The 17398-nt window shown below is 36.2% G+C and overlaps 1 protein-coding gene across 1 annotated transcript in view; it reads left to right on the top strand.

Moving 5' to 3' along the window:
- Positions 1-17398, top strand: part of ADAMTS19 (ADAM metallopeptidase with thrombospondin type 1 motif 19) — a 286463-nt gene that overhangs the window by 219124 nt on the left and 49941 nt on the right. Inside the window, exons 17-18 of the mRNA XM_032156524.3 lie at positions 5253-5410; positions 9593-9746. Of these exons, the coding sequence (XP_032012415.1) occupies positions 5253-5410; positions 9593-9746 (312 nt within the window). The remainder of the gene's footprint in view (positions 1-5252; positions 5411-9592; positions 9747-17398) is intronic.

Here is a 17398-nt window from a genome sequence, read left to right as displayed (position 1 = left end):
AATGTAAGCTTCTTAAAACAGTATACTCCTCTTTTTCCTTCCTTTTTGCTACTATGCATCTTACTTTCACATTTCCTATTATCAGTTTAATTCTACATATATTTTAAACACCAAAATACATTGTAATCATTTTGCCTCAGTTAATTATACTAAAAATAATATCAATAAATTTTTTTATACATTTACTAGTATCAGCTTCCTTACTTCCTTCACATAGACACCTCTTTCCATCTTGAACCACTTTATTTCAGCCTGAAGAGCATTCTTTAATTTTTTTTATAGAGTAAGTCTGCTGACATTTCTCAAATTTTGCTTGTCTGAATATATATTTACTTTGACTTCATCTCTGAAGAATATTTTCACTGGATATAGAATTCTAGATTTTTTTGTTTGCTTTGTTTTCTCTCTCTGAATGTGATATTTTATTGTCTTCTGGCTTGTATTAGTTCTGATCGTCTATCCAGTGAATTGTTAAATCTTTTACCCCTGTTCTAATGGGCTTTTTTCTCTCTAGGCACTTTCAAGATTGTTATCCCTATTATTGGATTCCAGCAGTTTGATTATAGCATACCTTGTATAGCTTTCCTCATGCTTATTTGGCTTAGATTTCATTGCATTTTTTAGATTTGTATGTTTGTAGACTGTATCAAATTTGGAAACAATTTTGAGCACAATGTCTTCAAATAATTTGTATGTCCTCACCCACATTTCTGGAATTCTAGTTACACATTCGTTACTCTACCAGGTATTTCTCATGGAACAGTTATGGTCTGTTCATTTTTTTAGCCTATTTTCTTTTTAGAATCCAGTTAGTTTCCGTTATATTAGCTTTCCTTCAAGTTCACGGACTCCTTTTGCAATACCTAAAATGTTTGTAAATCGGTTCAGTGAGTTTGTCATTATAGATATTATGTATATTTTTCTATTCTGTTACTTTATCATCAGTTATGATATTTTTTCTATTTCTATTTTACATATTTTATTCTGTTAAATTTATTTTTCATAGTTTCCATTACTCAATATTACAGATTTTTCTTTGAATTATTGTGCATACTGAACATACTTACAATAGCTCTTCAAAAGTCTTGGTCAGCTGGGCACAGTGGCTCACACCTGTAATCCCAGCCCTTTGGGAGGTCAAGACAGGCAGATCACTTAAGATCAGGAGTTAGAAACCAGCCTGATCAACATGGTGATACCCTGTCTGTACTAAAAATACAAAAATTAGCCGGGCATGTGGCGGGCACCAGTAATTCTAGCTACTCAGGAGGCTGAGGCAGGAGAATTGCTTGAACCCATGAGACAGAGGTTGCAGTGACCTGAGATGGCGCCACTGCACTCCAACCTGGGTGACAGAGTGAGACTCCATCTCAGAAAAAATAATAATAAAAAAAAAAGCCTTGGTCTACAAATTCTGTTATCTCTATTATTCCTGGACCTCATTTTATTGGCTGATTTTTCCACTGATTATGATAGGTTGCAATCCCTGACTTTTTTCCATACCTAGTACTTTTTGGTTGGATGCTGGATATTATGAATGTGACATTGCTGAATGACTGTATTTTGTTATTTACTATTGAGTATTGAGTTTCATTTTGCGGACAGTTAACTTACTTGCAGATCAGCTTAACTTCTTGAGGCTTTTTAAAAGCTTTGTCAGTATGCAGCTAAAGCAACCTTTGTTCTAGGATTAGTTTAACTTTATTTCTTATATGTAGCCTTTTTTTGTTCTCCACTAAAGACTGTGTGTTCAATAAAATCTCTTCAGCTAAATGAGGAGTTAATGGGTGCAGCACACCAACATGGCACATGGATACATATGTAACAAACCTGCACATTGTGCACATGTACCCTAAAACTTAAAGTACAATAAAAAAAAATCTCTTCAGCTGCTTTAGCCAATTTGAACTCCATTCTCTGTGTCCTCAACTCACTGAAACCCTCTCCCTCATCATCTGTCCTCTGTGTGGGTTCTACCTCCCAGTCAGGGAGTCTGGTAAATATTTTCAAGCAGAAAGCCAAGCAATTTTAGAGATCAAATCATTTGGTCTTCTCTTAGGGATCACAGTTCTCTGTTGTTATTTACCCAACATCTGAGAACAGCTGTTTCATCCATTGTCTAATTTTCTAGTTATTTACAGTAGGAGAGCTAATACGGTTTTAGTTATTCAATCATGGTGAAGAGTATGATTTCTAAAAGCACATTTTTTAAATTAACAAAAACAAACAGCAAGAAACATATATACCTAAAGTATTGATTCTTTATGTGAGGCTGCTATTAAATGGTGTGGATTTGCAGGTACATGTGTGTGTGCCATTTTCTGGAGAATGCTGAATGTCAAAAATACCAATTGAGTCTAAATATACTCTAGTGACCCCCAAGATTTCTAAAGGCATTTTAATTAGAGATTTTCCGGAAATATTTATTTACATTGTGCCCTAAAAACGTACTGAAATACAGGAGAAAAAAATGGAATTGTACCGACCACAGTACTTATCTAGGCCAAAAAGATTCCTCAAAATATTTAACAGACTTTAATGAAAAACAAAGAAATAATTTACCTTTTAGGAAAAATCATTTTTTATCAATTTAACATGATCTAAATGAAAAAATTATAAAGTTCAATAGGAATAAAATAATAGATCTTTAAGAAAAGTAGATTGGGCCTGGCACGGTGGCTCACGCCTGTAATCACAACACTTTGGAAGGCCAAGTTGGGCAGATCACCTGAGGTCAGGAGTTCCAGACCAGCCTGGCCAACATGACAAAACCCTGTTTCTACTAAAAATACAAAAATTAGCTGGGGATGATGGTGGCAGCCTGCAATCCCAGCTACTCAGGATGCTGAGGCAGGGAGAATTGCTTGAATCTGGGAGGCAGAAGTTGCAGTGAGCTGAGATCAGGCCACTGCACTCCAGCCTGGGCGACAGAGTGAGACTCCGTCTCAAAAAAAAAAAATAAATAAAAGTTAACTTCTGATTTTGCTCCTCAACTATGTTCTTTTGACAGCTTTTACCATTTCATTATTTGCCATCATAACCCATCTGTTTTCTCATCCTAGAACCCTGGCATCATACTTGACACTTCCATTTACCCAGGGGAACCAATTCATTACCATATTCTGTCCATTTTACTCCAAAATAAATCTTGATATTTTCATCCATTCCCTTAATCCAAGCCACCATTACTTTCAGTTGGGCTACTATGTTAGTGTTATATCTTATCTTCCCTGTGTAAATTTACCCTACACCAGCCCATTTTCAACAGAATATTTTTCAGAATACTTTAAAGCTTTACTTTTTTTTGTTGTTTTTTTTTCCAGACCATGTCTGGTTCTGTTGCCCAGGTTGGAGTGCAGTGGCATGATCTCAGCTCACTGCAACCTCCGCCTCCTAGGTTCAAGTGATCCACCCACCTCAGCCTCCTGAGTCACTGGGACTGCAGGTGGGCACCACCATACCTAGCTAATTTTTGTATATTTTGTAGAGATGGGGTTTTGCCACGTTGTCCAGACTGGTCTCGAACTTGTAAACTCAAGCCATCTGCCCACCTTGACCTCCCAAAGTGCTGGGATTACAGATGTGAGCCACCACACTGGCCATTACATTTTTTTCTTAGGAAAACTCAAATACTAACAAGGCCTCTCTGGTCTGACTAGTCCTCATTTCTCCAGCCTCCCTTCATAGTCTGCTTCAGCATGTTTGACTTCATGCACATGGGTCTCCTGGTCCTGGTCAAGCTGTGATGAGCTTTAAGATCTTTCCACGTATGGCTCCCTTAGTCTAGAATGCCCTTTCCCTTATTTCCCTTCACTAACTTCCTCAGTAAATAATGCCCCTCAGAGGAGCCTCTCTCAACTCTGCCACGCATGTATCAGCATGTTGTAATTTGTTGCCTACGTAACTTGTTTAATGTCTGGCTCTGCAGTTAGAGTGTAAGTTCCATGAAGACAGAGAACATATACATGTTGTTCGTTTTGGGGGTTCCAGAACTTTGAATGTTGCCTGAGTTATAGTTGATACTAGATAGGTAATTATTCAATCATGATTTTATATTAGGTAAGAGAAATTTACTTTCAGTGATGTGCTCAGAAATAAACACTCTCAGTCACTATTATGGAAGTATAAATTGATGCAACCTCTATGAAAATCAATTTGAAACTGTTTTTCAAAATCTTTAAATATTCAGTTTATTTATTATTGTAATTCCAAATCTGGATATTTAAGGGAAATATTCAGATATACACATAATTAGTATATAGCGTATTTATTTAAACATTATTTACAAGATAAAAACTTGGAAATCTTCAAACATCTAATACTTGGAGATTAGCCTAAATAATAACTAGCGGGATTTATTGGCTTAATTTATCAAAACGTTTTCATATAATTTTGACATAGCCTTCAATGAATCCTCATGTACATGTCTTTAGGAAAGACAGTAAAGTTGTATGGAAGAGTCTAAAAGTTTAAATTAAACACTAAATCATTTGAAGGAAAATATTTTAAAAATTTAATTTAAAATGGTAACCATCACATCTCATTTCTGTGTCATTAATCTTAATTGTACACAGATTAGCTCAAAAAGAAAAAAAATTATGTAAACAGAATTATTCTGTAACATCCTATATAGATGACAGTTGTTTGTGGGTGAGAAATAACATTTATCTTCCATTCTTGTTCATAGCAAATCACAAACAGATGTTAAAAGGTCCTGGGTCTGTTTTTAAATCCAACATATTATCTTTGAATTGTTTTATAATGCATATAACCCTGCCATTTTGATCTGTTAATTAATGTGCTGCTTAATGATCCTTCTTTAATCACATACTTTTCTGGATGGGCATCGGAGAGACAGAGCATGTATGAGATGTAAAGCCAGTATTCACAATGCTCATAGGATCACTGGATAGACTAAATAGATATACATAGCCTGAATATAGTAATGTGTTAAAGAACAAATGATTAAGGACCAAAATAAGGAACATATACATCAAAGGTCCAAGGAGATTAGAGAAGGCAAAGATAAATATGGCTATATAGTTATGGACAATTTCAGGACAGGAGAGCTTATGGCATCTGCCATGATTGCAGACTTTTCCTAAAAAGAGCTGCCTCAAGTTTTACATCAGGGGATGTTGATCCATTTGTTTGTAAATAAACGGACTAGTTTTAACAAAATAATTTGTAGTAGGTGTTGATCAATGAAGCTGACTTGTTAATACTCATTATATTTTTGAACCTCTTTATAGCTCTCCGAGATGCTGGCAAACAGTCTATTAATAGTGACTGGAAGATTGAACACTCTGGAGCCTTCAATTTAGCTGGAACTACCGTTCATTATGTAAGACGAGGCCTCTGGGAGAAGATCTCTGCCAAAGGTCCTACTACAGCACCTTTACATCTCCTGGTATGAGCGAATGAATTGATTACATGGCATAATCAACTTCTCATGGAAAGGGACATTCCCAGTGCACTTCCTCTAATCTTTTTCAGATTTGAATAGTCACATAGACATTTAAAATTATTTTAAAAGTGGATTTTTTAGAGGTTTTGTAAAATGTGTTTTAAATCATGATGTCTAAAAACAGCAATTATTACAGAAGGAGCAAGATATGTTAGGCAATTTACAAATGCAAAGTACAGATGGATGACAGGGAATCCACAGAAACCCCTTCTTCCTAAAAACATACATTTACTAACTGAAGAGGATGTCTATAAAGAGAGTACCATAACATTGCATGCAAATCACAGCGTTTTATAGATCCATGAATGGCTATTATCTGACTCTGTATAAAAGCCTTAGATAAAATGTTATTCTACCCGAGAGAAGGAATTTGATAAATACATCTAACAGTGCTCCCAATCACCCTGTTTGTTATTAATGGATTTTTGTAAAGAATTATGAAAATTTGAATGTTTGGGATGATAAGCTTCGTTACCATTAGTAAAAAACGGGATATAAGCCAAACATGGTGGCTCACGCCTGTAATCCCAGCACTTTGGGAGTCCGAGGTGGGTGGATCACAAGGTCAGGAGTTCGAGAGCAGCCTGACCAACATGCTGAAACTCCGTCTCTACTAATTAGCCGGGCATGGTGACGCATGCCTGTAATCCCAGCTACTCAGGAGGCTGAGGCAGGAGAATTGCTTGAACCCAAGAGGCGGAGGTTGCAGTGAGCAGAGATCGAGCCACTGTACTCCAGCCTCGGTGACAGAGGGAGACCTTGTCTCAAAAGAACTGGATATAAGTGGTTTAGAATTTGAAGAGAAAGAATCAGGATGATGGAATTCTGTCCAGTCTGGCGGCAGGTCCATGTGCCCCTTTTGACCTTGATTATGGCAGTGTGTGCTAATGGCACATGAGCCAAATGACTGACTACACAGCTGGTGTGAGTTTTCTATCCTAATGGCAAAAAGAAGTCTAAAATTCAGACACTTCAACACCTCCTTAAGTCCACACATAGAACAACTCTAAAACACGATCAATTGACTGTTTATTTGGAGCATGATGTGCTGCATTATTTAATATCTCCACATGATTTAAGATGAATTTGTCTTCAATTGGAGACATGTGTGTTGCTAGTCTAGGAGCCAGAGGTTCACCTCATATATTGGCCTATTTGCTTCTCCTACTTTACTGTGCCTGCAGATTACCTGGGGTTCTTACTGAAATGCATAGTCTGATTCATTTGATTTGGGGCGGGATCTAAAATCTGTATTTTTCACCACCTTCCACGTGATACTGCTGCTACTGGTCCACAAACCACATTTTAAATTACAATGTTCTATATAACTGCAATTAATATGCTTTACCAACAGAAATAAAGGGAGCAAGGTGAGTGGTGCGTGTACCTTCTATTCCAAATCAGAATAATAATAATATCCATCATTCTTGAGACTAAGAATTAGACACTATCCAAAAGTGCTTTACGTTAATTATAGCATTTAATCCCCAAAATAATCCTGTGTAATATATATTATTATTACTCTAGTTTACAGATTAAAAAGAATTAAATATGAGAAAAGTTAATCAGTGTGCTCAGTGTTGTCCAATAAGTTATTTAGCTGTAAAAAAAAAACTAGGTATTAATCACTCTTCTATGCTACCTCACTGACACAGAGGTCCAAAGAACTTGGATCCAAAGCTTAGGTCCAAGTTCTTTATACCAAACTGCCTTAAATAAAAAATGTAAGTATACTTTGAATAATCATTTTGTGCATCTCCTCATAGTCCCATTGGATCCTATTATTTAATGTCAGCTGGAAACCCTACTCTCTGCCTTATGCCATCTAGAGAGAGAAAATAAAATGAAGAAACAAATGTTGTATGAACAATATCTGTTTCATTCCATGATTTGGTCACTTAAAATAACAGTATCAACAGCAAACATATGTTTAATGATTGTATTGCATAAAATGCCATTGTGTTGCCTGGCTTTAATAAGTGTAACCTCCCCTGTTTTTATTTTATGGTATAAGACCAAGGCTTCTTTACTAAGCTTCTAATTCAGAATTTTAAAACACTGTATGTGAGACCTTAGTGTTGGGTGGAGGGAGTTTCCTTGCTGCAGAATCCTTAATCTAACTGGTAATTACCAAGGTTTTTCCTGGAAGCATGAAGCATAATTAAAGTCAGTGAACTGTGTCTAAAAGAAGGCATCTATGTGACCTGGATTTATTCAGTAATCCAAGGGAAACTGCACTTCTAAGATATTTTTTCTTTAATGACTATTACAGATTGAAGGACTGTACTGAATTTTGAAAGGCAATCCCTTCTGCTGCCATGCTTCAACATGTGCCCCTCAACTGTAACGTGGTCACACTTTCCTTTTTGCAGAGAATACTGCCAAATTCAAATGGTTTAAGAAAGAGCTAATGGTTTTATAGCCAACGTCTCTGTTTTAAGTGGCATTAGATATTTAAGGACAATCTAAAGTTCTATCAATCAAAAGGTAGTTTATTAGGAAAAATAGATACATTTTTATGTAATTAAATAAGTTGACAAATAGCTGGTATTTACATGTTCATCCCATCCATTTAAAAACTATGTATTAATAATAGTCTGGGTATAGTCCTAAACAAGGTATGTCATTTTTTAAAAACCCATTTAAACTGTCTGTCTTTAAACTCATTAGGCTGAAAGTCACTTATAATCGGCAACATCAAATCACATATTTAAGCCAAAATAAGTACTATGATAGAATTAGTACACTGTATATGTTATGCATTTGTGAACTTAAAATTATTGTTTTTATTGATATAGTTGTTTATAAAGTCGACACACTAGTCCCCCAATCCACACATCAAAATACATCTTAGGCATTCTGTTGATATACTGAACAAAACTCTGAGAAAAAGAGGGAAATAAAATATAATAAAAATGTTCAGACACTTAAACCTAGGCCCATTTCAATTTTCCTATGGAATGTTAACTCGGCATTACCTATCATTACAACTACTTTGATGCAGGTAAAATACTAAATAAAGTTCCTTAATAATTTATCATAATTTTAAAATTTGGGTACATATGTTTTTTAATGTATCATATTATATTACATGGATTGTTTCCATAGATCCTCAGATCCATAGAAGTGATATGTTCCATGGGATTGCTTGACATATTTTCAAAAAATGGATGTATAAAGAAATATATATATATATATATATATACACACACTCATTAACTCTTTCATTAAAATATGTGTGTATGTGGGGGAGGGGGGTGGGTATATTTATGTATAATTGGCCACACTATCCAATTCTGAGCCTGGCACTGGGAACCAGTAGAGAACAAAACAGACATGATCCCTGCATATAGTTCAATCCAATGTGTAGCGCAGTGTTTAGTCATTTTCATGTATTTTTACGGTTTATTGAACTATTTATATATATGTGCATAACTGTACAATTATTAATATTAAAAGTTCATGTAACATAAATTTAACTTCAAAGAAAACAATATATACTACAAGTGGAAAATCAGTAACCTTGCTTGCTACAATTAAAGGTTAACTGTAAGCATATCTGGAGTGAAATTCTTGTCCTCCACAGTTTGCTTAGAAATTCTCTCCCTTTATGAAGTTCAGTGTAACCTAAAGTCATCTATCTATCTTCGTCTTTTGACTTAGCAACTTCCTGTCCATCTTTTCTTTTCTCTACATTTGGCATTAGATTGTGGGTCACACCTTGATATTTGATAGGACACATACTCCTGCCGCCACTTTTGCCCACCCCCAACTAAAGTCATCTTATACATGTACTATGCTTTGGGAAACTGTCTAGTCCATCAAACTGAAAGAAAATGATCTAGTATTTCTGACTTCACTCAAATGGGTTTTTCTTAAGATGTTTTTAGCATGGAGGTAAGTACGAAGCTCCAGTCTTTTCAAAAGCATGGCCAATATCTACATTTAAGAATAATGTCATGTTTCTAGTATGCATTAAGAGAAGGGTATGTCCACAACAGCAACAACAACAACAATGCACACAACGCAATGAGCATTTTAAGTATCAATATTGTTAATTTTATGCTTTACACTGCATGTGCTCTAGTTTGACCCATCTGCCTTGATCATTTTTATATACTATAGGTGCTCCTGTTTCAGGATCAGAATTATGGTCTTCACTATGAATACACTATCCCATCAGACCCTCTTCCAGAAAACCAGAGCTCTAAAGCACCTGAGCCCCTCTTCATGTGGACACACACACGCTGGGAAGATTGCGATGTCACTTGTGGAGGAGGTGAAGGATTTTTAAACATTTATCTTTCCAAAACATCAGTTGTTTTCTGATTAAGCATTGATAATTAAGACATATCCAAAATCCCTAATCTGCAATTCCAAAATCCATAAAGAGTTAGAAACGGAAAGTTTTATATGACATGTTTAGTGGCTAAACACCTGAAATATTTTGAATGGAAGAACAGCTATTTAGGATTGTTACATATCCCAATATGACTACTCTTGGCATTACATTACATAAGTATTAATATATTTGTTTACAGGGGTCTCCCCAGACACCATTCAGGTTGTTAGGTACTATTTATGCACTGTATTACTTCCATGAAACCTTAAAAGTTCTAAATTCCAAAGTACACCTGCCCACAAGAATTACAGACCTGAAATGAATATAAGAATTATTTGACGAGAACAGTCTTGAGTGTGTTTCTATGTTGTCTGCACACTTATGCTAACTACACAAGGCTCACGGTATCCAAGACCTCCTGTGGATACCAAAATTTGACGATGCTCAAGTTCCTGACATAAAATGATGTGTAGCACAGTCAGTCCTCTTGATCCGCTGGTTCCACATCCACAATTCAACTAACCATGGGATGGAAAGTACCTACAGGCAGCCTTTCATATCTAAGGTTTTGATCTGTAGATGGTTGAAACTGTAGATGCAAAGCCTGCTGATACTGAGGGCCAACTGTATACAGAGAGTGTGAAGAAAGTAATTTTCCAATTCCTTTAGTTTGCTCTTTTTTAAAAGTATACCACTATTTTCAATACATATAAATGCATCCTGAAATTGTGTTCCAAGTTTGTTTTTTAATTTTTGTTCTTATACTAGAGGTTAAGGAGGCAAAAGAACATAATTAGTTAAGCATCAAATGTGACACTAAGAAATCACTTAATCCTTAGCCAGGCATGGTGGTGCACACCTGTAATCCAAGCTACTCAGGAGGCTAAGGCATGAGAATTGCTTGAACCCGGGAGGCGGGGGTTCCAGTGAGCCATGATGACACCACTGCACTGCAGCCTGGGTGACAGAGAGAGGCTCGGTCTCAAAAATAATAAATAATAATAATAATAATAATAATAATCCTTAATCCTATCCCTTTATTGTACCAATAAGATAATTGTGTCCTGCAAGTTAAACAGATTGTGGTTGCTCATAGAATCAGTTAGTAGTAAAGCCAACACGAGATCTCAGGTCATGAGATTTCCAATTTACACTTGTATCCATCTGTATCTGTATCAGCAGTATATTATTTCAGTTCTCATTTCCACTGAACACATTTTCTATGGCCTTCTAGTAACTGATTCCTTTTAATGCTGAAAAAATATTCAATTATATGAAAGTATGATATATACATATATATTGTGTGCAAAGAAGTGAACCATCTATTTTGTTTTCTGTGCAAATAAACTATTCACATATATAGCCTAAATGTTGCTGCAGCAGAAGTGGGGAAGGTGCAGTGACTGGGTTTGGGGGAGTGGATTTGGGAGAGAGGAGACAGAAAGCAAACATGCAAGTAAGTAATATGGTATCAAATTCTGATAAGTACTCTAGATAAAAATAAAGCAAGGAGGGAAAATAGGAGTTGTGAAGATGAGAAGGGTTAGGTGCGGTTTTAAATATGGTGATCAGAAAAAACCTCAATGAGAAGATCCCACTGATTAAAAAACCTGAAGTGGATATGAGTGGGCACCAACTACAAGGGCAGAGCATTCTAAGCAAAAGCCATGAGGCAGGAGAAGAGCTTGGCATACTCAAAGTATAGCCAGAATACTTGTATGTCCTTCCTTTACTCTGAATGATGTAGGGTGCTATTGGAAGGTTTAAATAGAAGAGTGACTTATTCTGGCTTAATGTTTTTTAAAGTTATTTCTGTTTCTGAATTGTTTGTACAGTGAATAAAGAAAAAGGGTACAAGTAGAGTGATCAGTCAAGAGGTTACTACAATAATCCAGGAAAGAGATGACAGTTGAACCACTGTGGTAGCAATAGAGGAGGGAGGAAATGGTCAGGTTCTGTATATATTTTGAAAGTAGAACTAATAGATAATGTTGATAGACTAAATGTGGAGCATGAGAGAAAGAGATGTGTCAAGGATGACTGTGATGGTTTTTGCCAAGCAAACTGCAGGGTTAAGTCACCACTGCCTTACATAGAAAAGTCTGTGGAAGGCCGGGCGCGATGGCTCACACCTGTAATCCCAGCACTCTGGGAGGCCGGGGCAGGCAGATCACGAGGTCGGGAGATTGAGACCATCCTGGCTAACACGGCGAAGCCCCGTCTTTAAAAATACAAAAAATTAGCCGGGTGTGGTGGTGGGCGCCTGTAGTCCCAGCTAGTCGAGAGGCTGAGGCAGGAGAATGGCGTGAACCTGGGAGATGGAGGAGATTGGCGTGAACCTGGGACACGGAGCTTGCAGTGAGCCGAGATCCTGCCACTGCACTCCAGCCTCGGTGACAGAGTGAGACTCCGTTTCAAAAAAAAATGAAAGAAAAGGAAGTCTGTGGAATAGCAGGATTAGGAGGGAGTTTTATTTGAAATGTCTGTTGGACATCTAAGTGTGATGTCAAGTAAGCAGTTAGGTATATAAGTCTGACATTCAGGAGAGAGTATCAGGCTACAGATAAATAATATATGGATGATATTTTTAAATGCCAAGTGAGAATAGTCACCAAAGACTTTATGTATCCTTGGCATTTAAAAATATCCATATATTCTTTATCTGTAGACCAATATTGAGTGAAGAGAGAGAGAAGCTATTAGAAGATTGAAACTTGGGGTATGCCACCATTTAGAGTTTGGAGAGATGAGGAGAAATAAGCAAAGCCTATTGAAATGAGTAGCCAACAACATAGCCAGAAAAAAAAAAAAAAAACATGCAGGAGACAATGCTCTTCTGTATGGTAAGTGAAGAGAGTATTAGAAGAAGGAGGGAATGATCAACTATATCAAAAGTTGCTAATAAATAAAAAAATGTAGACTGACAATGACTGTTATACTTAAATATATTATAGTCATTATATTTTATAAATAAATTTGGAACATGAAAGTCAATTTTATCCTATAAAAATTAATAAAGTGTTTGGCTTGAAAGACTGTGTGGATGGATTCAACAGAAAATAGCAGAAGAATTGAAGAAAGAGACTCTAGGTAACTCAGGAATGTTGCTGAAAGTAGAAAACAAACATGGCAGGGGTAAGAGAGGATATGAGTCAAAGCAGTTTGATGTTGTTTTCAATAGGGTATATTATACAACATTGTTTGCCAATGTGCATTTTTTAGAATAAAACAAAAAACTAGGGATGCAAAGGAGAGAGCAAAAAAAATTGCTGAAGTGATATTCAAATGGGATGGGATGGTGAAGGTGGCTTTAGGCAAAAATATGGACAACTCATCAATACTAACAGGAGAAAAGATAGGTGTTGGGAAGTTACAGTTGAAACTATTTTCTCAATAAAGGCTATCTGGCTGAGAGTGAGGGTGGAAAAGGAAGTATTGACATTTTGAAAAGAGAAAATGTGAATCAATCACTTAGATAATGAATGAAATGGGTATGTGTATTTTGATTATCTGGAGTAATAGTCTGTTTAAAGTCAATGGTCATGAATTTAGGTTGATGCCAGTCCTTATGATGTATGTTACCCTCTAGCTATGTACAGCATGCGAGTGCACTTGTGAAGTGAGTTTGCAAATTGCCAAGTGAGTATGATAAAGTAAGAGAGGAGTGAGTGCTTGACCTGAGGTTGTATGCAAGAGGCTGAAAGTGTTGGATCACGGAATTTAGGAGCAATAGAAGGAACATAAAGACATGGGGGCAAAAAAAAAAAAAAAAGACAGTAAAATGGTGGTAGGATTGATGGAGTATAGGGTCTTGAGGGGTTAAATAATTATTAGTCTCAGGGTGCTAAAGGGAAAGACTTGGTAGTCTCATGGTACTAAAAGGCTGGAAATATAGAGGCTGATATCAGAAAATAGAGGTGAGATTATAGAACAGAAAGGGAGAGGGGTCTGGTAGTGGCAGGGAGGAGCATGGCAGCCGCACCACATCTAGATCCAAAGGTACCTGGAAGTGAGCAAAACGGTGGTCACCCCGCTGAAGGCTACAGTGAGAGTAAGAAGCTGTGTCCTTAGGAGAAAGAAGGTGCCAAGAATATTCAAGGAGCACAGAGTGGGAAGGAGCATCCTTTGGCAGAGGGCTCAGAGCTTTGAGGTTCTCACCTGACTCCAGGAGCACCTTTGCCAGAGCAAAGGCAACATCAGGGGCAGAGGAATGGTGAAGTTATAAGGAATTCACTTTGCTCCCCAAGGATATAAGGTGGTTACAACAAAAAGATTTCAAATCACTCTCTCAATTTAAAAAAATGTTATCAGTCACTCAAGAAATTTTCAGTGGCCATGTTTCTCTTCCTGGGCCCTATTACTGCCCTATGACTTGAGCTCTTCTGTCCTCCCATCCTCTCCTGCTGATGCTCCCATATGCACCCAAATTCACAAATTCCTGTTCCTCTGCTCCACTCATCCTACACTGATGCCAGGAGCTCATCTTTCTTAAGGGGCTGTACTTCACCTTCTCTACCCAAATAAAAAACAAAGGCACAAAATAGAAGCAAACACATTCACAACAAAAATATACAGTTATATTTTTCTCTTTAACATAACTCAGATAAGATTCTTAGTCATATCTGCAATCCTACCAACAAGCGCCCGTCTTGTGGTTGGGGGGCAGGAAATGGAGGAGTAAAGTGACAGACAGACAGGCTGATGGTTCACCTTATACCACTGAAAAGCAGTTGTTAAAATCCATTTACATTTAAAACTCTAGACAGGAAAATGTTTGCCCAGTAAATTTTTTTATTCTTATTTTTTCCTCCTTCTGCCATTTTGATCTAATAGAAGCTGCATCAGAAGGAGTTAAACATACAGAACTTGTCAGCCTTCAATTTTAAAAAGCAAATTGTCTAGGGTCAACATTCTTCCCCAAATTCATTAATTACTTCCTAAAATATATTTTTCTTATTGCTAAGCATTAAGGAATAGAGGTTGACTGTAAATTCTTTTTGTTTCAGGGTCAGGAGAAATATTAGATATTCTTAAACATAACTTCTTAATTATCAACATGAGAAAATTGAAGGGGGCTTAGAGGTTAAGTGACTTCCCAAGGTCGCATGGCCCATTTGGGTAGAGCCAGGATTAGAATCAATGACTCAGGGGTTCAAGTCTTCCTTCCTGCTCATCATACTGCCTTCATGAATGGCTCAGGAGGCTTAATGTAGTTTATTTCCACAAAATACAGCATGTCCTGTAGAGATTATTTAGGTTTTCTTTGGATACAAATGGATGTTTTATTATATTTTGTTATGTAAGAATTTAGATATGCTCTTATTTTTATTTCAAATGGCTGATTTTGTCAAATAGTCATTCTAATAATACACAACTCCTGTATGATTTGTGCTTGAATAGATCTCCTCTTCCAACTCTGCTCCACTGTGTTTAGTCAACAGTTTTCGATTATCTCTATGTTAATGGGGTGCATATTCATTTCAATGCCAAAATATTTCTGGGCTTTTGGATATTATTTTCCTTTGCAGTTCATAAATAAAGTGGATGGACAGAATTTCAAGGACCGCATCATTTCTGACTTCATATCACCGATTTTATAGCCAGAAAGAGCTTTCTAATCTTTCAGCATATTCATGAATTAAATGAGAGTAAGTTCAAAGCACAGAATATTGGAAACAGATTCATGCAAAATTTATCTTCAACAGCAAAGAGGAATAATAATAGTATTCTACTTCACATGAATATATTAAGAGCAAGTAAAGTATCACAGGGCAGTATCAAATTTGTGTATAAGATGTTATTTTTCTAATTCTGTTGTAAGATATTAAATTGTCAATACTGTAATAAGTGGGAAAATAAACATTTAAAAGGATATGGTTATCTAGCTAATTTTTATCATAATTATATTTTACATCAGCATCTCAAACTAAGTTTTAAAATGGTAACTCAAACTGAACTTATTATACATGTGTATTAATTTAGTATTGTCAGTTATTATAAGATATGAAAAGCCTAAGAGATGAAAATTCTCTCTTTTAAAAGGAATATTGCCTTAAAATCTCTAATGAAGGCTGATCATCTCAGGTAAATTTTTCAACAGTCTAACATACATATGTAAGTTATCACACTTTCCATCACAGTCTTTTGAGTCTAATGATAATTCTAGAAATATTTGAATTGACATATCATTTTGTATTTTAACATCAGTCATTAAAACTAGTTCTTTTATTTTCAAATGGCTTGAAATGTTTTTGTGAAAGAAATGTTTACTTTGCATTAGAGTTCTAAAACATCTTAAAATATTTGGAGGAATGGTTTAAATTTATTTTGGCATCTCAGAAGTGTGGATCAGTTTGCTACAAGGTTCCTTTTGACATTAAAGACCTGTTTTAAGTGATCTTAGTCTTCAGAGGCATTATAAATGTATTATTCCAAAATATCTGCGGATTGTGTGTGGAATCAGCATTAACTGCATAACTTTAAGATTTGTTTTGATCTAGTGAATAGATTAATGAAATAAAATAGAATAAGGACCCCAAAATTCAATAACCCCTTATGAAACACATGAAGAGTTAAACATGCTTTTAGGAAATCCTAAGCAGATCTACTTTGAAGGAAAAAAAATAAGCCAACATTCCACATTCTTCACACCAGTCCACCAGTCCAAGTCTGTCTAACTTATGACTATCCTGGGATCCTCTAGACACTGCTTCCCTTGTCCATATCCAGATCGTAAGTAGATATCCAAGCCTTTGGGTCCAAGTTGAGGAAAACATTTCAGTATTCAAAAGCCTATACCTTTTAAAACCCTCTAGAATATATTTAACAGGAAATAACATCTATAAGGGTGTGATTTGTTCTGTTTTTTACTTTTTTTTTTTGAGACGGAGTTTGGCTCTTATTGCCCAGGCTAGAGTGCAGTGGCACAATCTCAGTTCACTGCAACCTCCACCTTGCGGTTTCAAGTGATTCTCCTGCCTCAGCCTCCCAAGTAGCTGGGATTACAGGCGCCCGCCACCACACCCAGCTAATTTTTTTGTATTTTTAGTATAGACTGGGTTTCACCATGTTGGTCAGGCTGGTCTCAAACTGCTGACCTCATGATTCACCCGCCTCAGCCTCCCAAACTGCTGGGATTACAGGTGTGAGCCACCATGCCTGGCCTGTTTTTGCATTTTAAAGGTACTATACATGTACCAAAATAAACATTATTTGCCAAAGAAAATGCAGCAGAATATATTTTCCATTTTTTCCTGCATTATTTTATTTCAATATTTAATATAATTTGATATTATTTCATTTATTAATAAAAACATCTTATATTGACAGAAACTATTCATAACCTTGATTTTTAACACGTAAGTGATAATCCATGAACTGGATTTGCCATAAGAGGAACTGGATTCCCGATGATTTGTCATTTAGTTTGCAAATGATTTTGTCACCATTTTAGAAAACATAGTATTGAGATGAACCTCTTAGTATAGAAAGCACTGACAGCTTGAATTGCATGCTTATATTTCACTCATTCATTCCTTTACCAGTATTGACCAGGCATCCACTATTGATAGGTGGTCCAAAGATGAATA

This window comes from Hylobates moloch, unplaced genomic scaffold, assembly GCF_009828535.3.
Source record: "Hylobates moloch isolate HMO894 unplaced genomic scaffold, HMol_V3 SCAFFOLD_6, whole genome shotgun sequence".
Taxonomy (NCBI): domain Eukaryota; kingdom Metazoa; phylum Chordata; class Mammalia; order Primates; family Hylobatidae; genus Hylobates; species Hylobates moloch.
Note: the sequence above shows the minus strand (reverse complement) of the source record. Positions and strands in the feature narration are given on the sequence as shown.